At 38.3% G+C, this 10,279-nt stretch overlaps 1 protein-coding gene across 1 annotated transcript in view; it reads left to right on the forward strand.

The window, feature by feature from the left end:
- NEK5 (NIMA related kinase 5) overlaps window positions 1–5,888 on the forward strand; it is a 96,959-nt gene extending 91,071 nt beyond the window's left edge. Inside the window, exons 22-23 of the mRNA XM_027774082.1 lie at window positions 1,815–1,912; window positions 5,633–5,888. Coding sequence (XP_027629883.1) covers window positions 1,815–1,912; window positions 5,633–5,888 — 354 coding nt within the window. The remainder of the gene's footprint in view (window positions 1–1,814; window positions 1,913–5,632) is intronic.
- Window positions 5,889–10,279: the final 4,391 nt, after the last annotated feature.

Genomic DNA, 10,279 nt, shown 5'->3' on the forward strand with positions numbered 1-10,279 from the left:
TTTCCCTCTGTCTCTGGTGTACACATGTGCTCTCTGTCACAAATAAAAATAAACAGAAGTCAAAAGAAATGAAATTTTGCATTCTGTCTAATTCTTTTCCCATGAGAAAAATACATTTTAAACAACAGGAATAAAACTCCTCCCCACCAGAAAAAATAAAGTTGTATGTAGTTTGGGTTTTCTTTGCAGGCATTAATAATTACATCTAATCAAGAGCTGTATACTTGGTTTATAGAAACAGTGGAGAACAAGGGTGGTTCAAGTTTTTATAGACCTCTTACATTTTCTGTACAATCATTTTCTGTACTATTTCTAAAGTAAGGATATTTTTGTCTCTTCCTCTCTAATACTTATTCCTGTAATTTTTTAAAAGATTGTATTATGTTGTGCCAACTACCTTCAGTATAATGCTGAATAGTTTGGTGTTTTTCTGTTTTAATGGAAACGATTTTAAAAATGTATTATGGTTGACATTCACCATAAGATTTTTGGTATGGTGTCTGGCTCGCACTCTCACAGCCATTGCAGTACATTGAGCTCCATAGTGACAGCGCCGGGGCAAGTGAGAGCCGGACGGGCACTGGGCGACTCTGTGCCTCGTGGAGGAAAGATAACTGAACATGGGCAAAGGAGAGCCTAAGAAGCCGAGAGGCAAAATGTCATCATATGCATTCTTTGTGCAAACTTGCCGGGAGGAGCCCAAGAAGAAGCACCCAGATGCGTCAGTCAACTTCTCAGAGTTTTCTAAGACGTGCTCAGAGAGGGGGAAGACCATGTCTGCTAAAGAGAAAGGAAAGTTTGAAGATATGGCAAAGGTGGACAAGGCCGGTTATGAAAGAGAAATGAAAACCTATATCCCTCCTAAAGGGGAAACAAAAAAGAAGTTCAAAGATCCCAATGCACCCAAGAGGCCTCCTTCAGCCTTTTTCTTGTTCTGTTCTGAGTATCGCCCAAAAATCAAAGGAGAACATCCTGGCCTATCCATGGGTGACATTGCAAAGAAACTGGGAGAGCTGTGGAATAACACTGCTGCAGATGGTAAACAGCCTTATGAAAAGAAGGCTGCTAAGCTGAAGGAAAAATATGAAAAGAATATTGCTGCATACCGAGCTAAAGGAAAGCCTGATGCAGCAAAAAAGGGAGTTGTCAAGGCTGAAAAGAGCAAGAAAAAGGAGGAGGAGGAAGATGAGGAAGATGAAGAAGATGAGGAAGAAGAGGAAGATAAAGAGGATGAAGATGAAGATGATGATGATGAATAAGTTGGTTCTAGCGCAGTTATTTTTTCCTTGTCTATAAAGCATTTAACCCCCCTGTACACAACTCACTCCTTTTAAAGAAAAAAATTGAAATGTAAGGCTGTGTAAGATTTGTTTGTAAACTGTACAGTGTCTTTTTTTGTATAGTTAACACACTACTGAATGTGTCTTTAGAGAGCCCTGTCCTGGTGGAATTGTCAATAGCCACTAACCTTGCCTGGTACAGTAGGGGGGCTGTAAATTGGCATGGAGATTTAAAGCAGGTTCTTGTTGGTGCACAGCACAAATTAGTTATATATAGGGATGGTAGTTTTTTTATCTTCAGTTATCTCTGATGCAGCTTATATGAAATAATTGTTGTTTTATTAACTGAATACCACTCTGTAATTGCAAAAAAAAAAACGTTGCAGCTGTTTTGTTGACATTCTGAATGCTTCTAAGTAAATACAATTCTTTTTTTATTAAAAAAAGATTTTTGGTATGTAACCTTCATTAGATGTATACACTGGAATGCTTTAATCTCTCTCTTTCTGTCATTTTTAAATAGAGGGAATGCAGAAACAATGCCTTCCTAAAGAAGATGAAGGGAAGGTAGAAATGACCTCTGATATCGAAGCAGATGAGGAACAACTAGAATCAAGATCTGATGATGATACGTAACTATCTATCTATCTTACTATTTTTCATTTTACAGCATATCTCCAATATGTGTTATTTTTAATACTACTATATGGTTAGTTTAAATTTCTAGAACAAAGAATCAGGTTGAAGAATATGTGCATTTATAAATTTGATATTGTGAAATGGTCCTTCATAGAGGTTACACCTATTAACATTGACATATGAAGTTCCTATTTTGTAACAAATTTTCTTGCACAGACTTTTGGATCATTGTACAATTGATAGGTTTAAAAATGACATTTCAAGCTAGTTTTAATTCATATTCATTTTTTTTGGAGGGGGGAGAGAGGTTTTCGCTACAGGGTGCGTGCGCTCGCCAGACAGACAGAGAGAGACATAGAGACAGAAAGCGAGAAATCACCCCCCAGAGGGGATGGTCACGCCGCAATCCCTTCTCCTCCATTCTCCTCTCGGGATCTTGGGCACGCACGCACACACGCCCGGCGTGAGTTCTAAGCCACCGGGTCCGGGATGCGAACTGTGGTCGACTACGTGGGAGTCCAGCGACATAGCCATTACGCTAACTGCTGGTTCCCAATTCATATTCCTTTTATGAGTGAGATTTTCTTTCCACACGGTAAAAAGTTATCTTTATTTCCTCCTCGGGAATAACTTATTTATAGCCTTAGTCATTAAAAAAATATTTTACTAAATGGCAGCGTGCACTCACTGGAGAGAGACAGAGAGAAGGAGAGAAACAGAAGACGAGAAAGCACCCTCCACATGAGATGGCCACACCAGTCATTTCTCTTCCATTTGCCCTTTTGGGACTTGGGGCGCAAAAACATGCATACATGTGGGCATGCACTCAATGTGTTTTTTTCTTTCTTTCTTTATTTTCAAGAGAGATTTTTGCTATAGGGCGCATGTGCTCATCAAAGTGACAGAGAGGCAGAAAGCAAGAAATCATCCCCTGGGGGGATAGCGATGCTGCAGTCATTTCTCCTCCATTCCCCTTTCGGGATCTTGGGCATGCACACACACATGCCTGGTGTGAGTTTCAAGCCTCTGGGTCCGGGACTCAAACCTCTGCCACCCATGTGGAGTCCAGTGATGTAACCTTTACACCATCTGCAGGACCACCACCCAACATGTTTTTAAACCTTCAGGTCAGGTAGTCAAACCACCCTGTCAACCATGTGGGGATCCAGCTGCCTTGACCACCATGCCACTGACTGGCTATATCAGTTAGAATTTTTAAATGATCCCAGGATTTTTACAATACTTTTATGATTTTTTTATATCAATATTCATCTTGAATTTTGAGAAGTTTTTTTTGCTATAGGGCGTGTGCACTCTCCAAAAAGACAGAGCAAGACAGAGGGACATAAAATGAGAAATCACCCCCCAGGGTGGGTGGCCACACCACAATCCCTTCTCCTCTGTTCTCCTCTCGGGATCTTGGGCTCACACGTACATATGCCCAGCGTGAGTTTAAGCCACCGGGTCCAGGACTCGAACTGCAGTAGAGTACATGGGAGTCCAGCGATGTAGCCATTATGCCATCTGCTGGTCCCAGTCCCACATCTTGAATTTTATTCATTTTCCACTGCAAAGGATAGATCCAATATTTTTTCCCCCAAAATAACTCTTCACTTATTCCTATATCTTTTTTGGCCAGAGGGTGTGTGCACTCACTAAAGAGAGATGGAGAGAGAGAGAGAAGAGGGAGAAAGTGAGAAAGCATTCCCCACATAGAGCATGGTCATGTTGCTATCCCTTCTCGTCCATTTCTTCCTCCTTTTGGAATTTTGGGCATGCACATGCACCTGGTGTGGTTTTCAAGCTGCTGGTTCTGGGACTTGAACTACGCAATAGGTCATATGGGATTCAGATACCTTAATCACACAATCTCAGGCTGGTTCTCCAATATAACTTCTAAAGAAAACAATCCTGATTTTTGCTACCAATTTGAAATGCTACTTTTATGATCTATGTATTACATTTTTAAAGAATTATTTAATTTTATGTATTATTATTATTAAATCTGCTATAGGTCACATGCACTCATCAGAAACAGAGACAGAGACAGAGAGAGAAAAAGAAAGTGAGAAAGCAAGCCACCAGTTCCGGGACTCAAACCATGGTCAGCCATCTGGAAGTCCAATGCCTTAACCACCACTTTACCTACTGGCCCTATATTTTTCATTTTTATATATATTTTTATTAAATTCCTATTCTTTATAGTCTAGTTCTATTAGCAACATATTATTTATGTTTATTATATCGTTTATAATATAGTTTATTATGGAAAGATTTTTCCTCTAAATATTTTTTAGAAATTTCCTAGCTAGTTTTGCTTATTATTTTTAATATGAGCATTAAGTTATCTAGCAAAAGAAGGAAGAAAGAAAGTAGCAAAGGAGCTAGAGACTTTTCCCAAGCTCCTTTCTGAGAGAATTCAATGCGTTTTTTAAGTTTTGTACTGTCCCTTTTAGTACAACCTGGCTATAATTCTGCATGTTTCTTTGAACAGTCTTGTAGATCTCTGCAATACTTACTAGATTCACTTTTTAAAAATTATTATTTTATTTAACTTTATTTCTTTTAATTTGACCAGAGAGAGACAGAGCGAGAGCGAGAGAGAGAAAGAGAGAGAAAGTAAAGAAAGCAAGCTGCCAGGTCTGGAACTCGAACCATGGTTGACCATGTGGGAGTCCAATGCCCTTAACCCCAAGCCACCTGCTGGTGATTCACTTTATTAGATAAGAAATAAAAGAGATAAAAGCCAGACCTGTAGTTCTCTCTTGTGGTAGCGCTTCTCTGTCTTAGACTGCTTTGATTACTGAAAGGCAAAACCATTAAGTTTCCTAGAAACTTTCCTGTTTGACAAGAGCTTTGAGGTTCATTCATGTTGTTGCTTGTATTGATAGTTCATTCCTTTCTTTTCTTTTTCTTTTTTAAGTTTCTTACTTTAGGGTGCGCTTGCCAGAGAGAGAGAGAGAGAGAGAGAGAGAGCGAGAAATTAATACCACCACCCCCACCACAGAGGGGATGGCCATGATAAACGCCTTTCTTCTCTCTGGATTTTGGGCATGCACATGTGCTTGGCATGTTCTCAAGCTACTGGGTCTGGGACTTGAACTGCACATTTGCCCACGTGTGATTCAGCTGCCTTAACCATCACGCTGCAAGCTGGCCCAAGTTCATTCTTTTTATACTGCTAAGTAGTATCCCATTATATTGGACATAGCACTATTCATTTATAGATTCACCTGTTGATGGGCATTTGTGTTGTTGTTTGGCTATTATATAATAAATAAAGCTGTTATGAATATTTATGCATTCACAATAATGTCTCCCATAAAGTGTTGTTAATAGTAAATGAAATACAACACAAGTAAAGTACCTTAGGATAGTAATAGTGTATAATAAGGGATTAACATGTAGCAACTGTTTTATTATTTTTTTCCTTCCCTTTTCTTCTCCTCATAATCATAAGAGTATATGGATATTAGTAAACATAATAAAGGTTGTTGAACACAGGTCTAACTAAGCAGAAGACTAGTTCTCCCAATATCGGTAGATTATCACTCTCAGAAAAGTCAAACTAGTATAATAACTAACTTATTACCTGGGTGAAAATGCAACTTTCATATTGCTTAAATAGGGATGAGGAAAGAAAAGGAAAACTAGTCTTCATATGCAGTCTTCTATGCTTTTATAACATTGATTTTTACTGCTTATCATTTCAGAAATTTTGAAGGATCTGAAGATGAGTTGAGAGATGAAGTAATAGGCTCCTTAGAAAAACTTGCTACTTCCACTGAGGAAGAAGAAAGAAAAGAGGTGTCTGTTCCTTCTAAGGATTCTGAAAAGTTAGTAGAAAGAGAGGGGATAAAACCATTAAAATCCAAAGAATTAAGTGAAAGTTTGGAGAATATTTCCACTTTATCTTATGACCAAATCTGTATTACTGATGAAGATCAAGGAATAACAACAACCAGTTAAAATAGACAAATGTGATTGTTGAACTTTTTAATTAATATTAAGCTAGTATCTATTAACTTAGTATTTGAATAATCATACTCATTATTGCAAGGGTTTACTAGTAACTCCAAGGACTTTTACATTTTTTGTGCAATTTAGACAATAGAACTTTTGTGTGTAGAAATTAATATTTCCATTTTAAAATGTCTATTGAGATACATTTCAGATAACGTATGTGGTAGGCAGCATAATGCAGCTCAACACTTTCATCCAAAAAAAGTCACTTCCTAACCTGGAATTTGTGAATGTGTTGTTAGACGGCAACGAGGAATTAAAGTAGCAGTTGGAATTAAGTGTGTTCTTCAGATAATCTTAAATTAGGGTAGTTATCTTGGATTATCCAGGTGGACCTGTGAAATATTACAAAGGTTCTTAAAAGTGGAAGAGGGGGCCAGCAGTTGGTGTGGAGGTTAAGGCTGCTGGACCCACATGGCTGACTGTGAGGTTTGAGTCCCAGACCCATACTGGACATGTGTGTGTGTGTGTGTGTGTGTGTGGCCAAAATCGCAGGAGGAGAATGGAAGAGAGTGTGGTGTGGTCATCCCCCCCCCCCAGGGGTGATTCCTAACTTTCCCTCTCACTGTCTCTCTCTCTGGCAAGCACCCTATGGCAAAAAAAAACTAAAAAAAAAAAAAAAAAAAAAAAAGAAAAACCTAAAAGAAAGAAAGAAAGAAAGAAAGAAAGAAAGAAAGAAAGAAAGAAAGAAAGAAAGAAAGAAAGAAAGAAAGAAAGAAAGAAAGAAAGAAAGAAAGAAAGAAAGAAAGAAAGAAAGAAAGAAAGAAAGAAAGAAAGAAAGAAAAAGCCAGGCAGATGGCGCATTAAAAAAACCCTGGGACCAGCAGATGGCGTAAAGGTTATGTTGCTGGATTCCCACACGACTGACCTGGACCTGGAGGCTTGAAACTCATGCTGGTCCTGTGTGCATATGCACCCAAAAATCCTGAAGGAGAATGGAGAAGGGATTGTGGTGTGGCCATCCTCCTGGGAAACGATTTCTAGCTTTGTCTGTCTCTTGGGTGAGCGCAAGCGTCCTGTAGGAAATTTCTCTTAAAAAACAATTGGTCATTCCTTAAATGGAACCACTAAATGTGTATCATCCCTTCAAACTCCCTTCTCAGTGTCTTATAACATTTACATGTAGTCCAAATGAACACAAAACTATAGAAACTGATTCCTGTCCAAAGCCAAGGGTGGCCTTACACTTATGGTGGGGAAAGAGGAAAAAGAATGAGCAGAAGAGCACCAGAAGAGGTAGGATAACATAGGCGCATAATTTGCTTCTTGAAACTAGCATAACTTGTAGTTGTATATTATGAAGTAGCTTCTGTTGTACTCATTGATAGATTTAGCAGTCACATTGTCATTTATTTATGTATTCTTTTCAGAAATGAAGCCTGGTGTTTAGGGTAAATTCACATAATTAAACCAAATAATCTGAAAGCATTGACTATTACGTAATTTTGCTTGTAAAATACCGGAAATGCTATTAAAATAAAGTGTATGAAGGTCTGTGGTTTTTGTATGTCTGAAACACACAAAAAATGTCTATTAAACTTGGCAACTTATTATTCTTAGGTACTGCAGGCAAGACACATTTTTTATTTCTCTTTCTTCTTTTTTAAAAATTTCTTGTCATGTTGAGCTTGAAAATATTAGTAAAATTAGAGGACTACATGAAGTGCAAAAAGGAACCATACTGGGAAAAATATCCAACATAATGAAAAATCATTTCTTTAAATCTTATTTGATACAAATAGATTTTGTATAATTAGACTTAATCAAATTTACATATTGATGATTACACAAAGACTATGGAACATTTTCATTATAATACACATCTGGACATAAGAATGTTGATTCCTACTGCAGTTAGTTCCAAACACAGCAGGTTTAGACGACTCCAAAGTGAGGTCTTACAGGATTAAGGTATCCAAAAGTTCTCCACACAATAGGTAACATGCTGCTTTGACCCTTTTTGTGCTATCAGTCATTCAGCAAACAAAACCAAACCCATAACAACCAAAAACATATGATACCACTTTAAGAAAATTGATTATATGTGTGTATATATATATATATAATATATTGTGTGCTCATCTGAGAGAGACAAAGATAGAGATAATGTGAGAAAGCACTCCTCTTAGAGAATGGTCACACCACAATTCCTTCTCTGCCATTTCTCCCTCCCTTCAGGATTTTGGGCATGCATGCACACTTGCCCAGGGTTTCTCAGGCCACAGGGTCTGGACTCTGTGTAGTTGGCTATTTAGGATTCATTTGCTTTAACTACCCTCCCACTGGCTGCCCCTCCCCCCTTTTTTAGATTCTGAAAGTCATTCATTCATTCAGAAGGCATGTGTGCTTGCCAGAGTAAGGGAGAGGAAAGCATCTTCCATGGGAAATGGTCATGCAGCAATCCCTTCTCCTCCATCTGTCCACCCTTTCAGGACTTTGAGCCTCATGTACACACACCCTATGTGTTTCTCAAGCCTCTGGATCTAGGACTCAACCTCCTGGTTGAACACTAGCTGCCCTATCCACCAGGCCATGGAACCAGCCCACGGAACCAGCCCACAAATGATATTTTTTAACTGTTTGTGATACATGAAAATCACTTCGAAGAAACAAAAGAAGCTTAAAAAGAATCTTATGAGGCTAGCCAGTGACATGTTGAAGGTGGCTGGGTCCAACATTGCAGGCTGCACAGTTCAAGTCCTGGACCTAGCAGCTTGAAAAACATGACAGGTGTGTGTATGCCCAAAATCCTAACAAGAGGGGAAAACAGGGAAGGAACTGTGATGTGACCATACCCCATGGGGGGAGTGCTTTCTCACTTTCCCTCTCGACCATACCCCATGGGGGGGGTGCTTTCTCACTTTCCCTCTCTCTTTCTTCCTCTGGCCAGCACATACACCCTCTGACACAAATTTAAAAAAGAAAATTTTTAATGCAATTCTAGAACCTTTTCTTCCTCCACTGCATCTCTACTTTTGCTCTATTCATTTCTATTTCGTTCTCTTTAGTCCCATAATTATCTTTGTGTAGATGTTCGGCTGAGTTGGCAATACTATGACTTTTACCTCACAGACTAGCATAAAATAAATAAACACTGGGTTGGCAAGTGTCCACAAACAGATGAATGGATTGAAAAAGTGTGGCACATATACTTCATGGAATACAATTCAGCCATAAAAAACAAGACCCTGGCATGAGACAGAACAAGTGAACAAACATGGACGATTTATTGCTGAGTGAAACAAGTCAGGCTATGAAAAAGAGACATTGTATATCTCCACTTAATATATACAGACTGTCCACACTCTATGGTAGAGACGGAAAGACTGGATGACATGAAAGCATTGAAAACTGTTATGGACACTGGTGACAAAGTGAAAGGGGAGTGGGAGGGGGAAGAGTGCAGGAAGGGAAATTTGGGAAAAAAAATGGAGAAGACATTTGTGGGATACAGATATGGTTTGTTGCCTGTTGATGTTGTGTATAGTATTCTCAACATGTCTGGTTTGTGGTGTATATCATGTTGGGTAAAATCTCTACAATCTAAATGACATATAGCGATTGAATGTATAAATAATAATAAAAAATATATTAAAAAAGCTTCCCCAAAACACTGGGTTAAGAGTAAGAACTCCCAGGTTATACTCCTGATTAAACAGCTCTGTGACACTGAAAGTGTCTTCTAAATTTTTTAGATTAAGTTGTTCTTGTCTGTGAAGTTGAAAATGAGAGAAAACTGGACTAGAGAATTTGTAGGGTTCTATCCTAATTTCCACCAATTTTTTTTCTGTATTAATCTCTAATCTAAAACTATGTTGGTGTGTCAGAACAATGTGGACTCTCTGTTTTGCTGCCTTTTGATCTGATGGCAGAAGATGGCCTGCAGATGAATCAAAAACGTAACTGAGAGCACATGATGAAGCTGGATGTCTGGGTGACTAGTTGAGACAGGAAGGCAAAGGAGTAATATTCTTCTTTCATATGCCCCAACACAAAGATTAACCAGACTGAAGAGGGGGAATTCAGTAAACTATTGATAGAAGGAATCGATTATATATACAGAAAACATAAAAAGTTATAGGTCTTCATAGCCATATCTGTGCAAATAAGAGATTCACATTTCCATGCTAGCTTTTTCAGGATAGTTGTATTAAATTTATACTGATTCTTAGCTACTGGCTTAGTAACTAAGAATCTACATAGAATTCTAACAGATTGGTAGAAGTGGAATTACAGAAGACATTTACTATATATTGCTGTTTAATGAAAATAAATTTTATAATGTTCAAAGTAGTTTCACATACCTTCCATGTCACTATCACAACCCTAAAAGGGAG

This window comes from Tupaia chinensis, unplaced genomic scaffold (genome assembly GCF_000334495.1).
Source record: "Tupaia chinensis unplaced genomic scaffold, TupChi_1.0 Scaffold000402_1, whole genome shotgun sequence".
Taxonomy (NCBI): domain Eukaryota; kingdom Metazoa; phylum Chordata; class Mammalia; order Scandentia; family Tupaiidae; genus Tupaia; species Tupaia belangeri.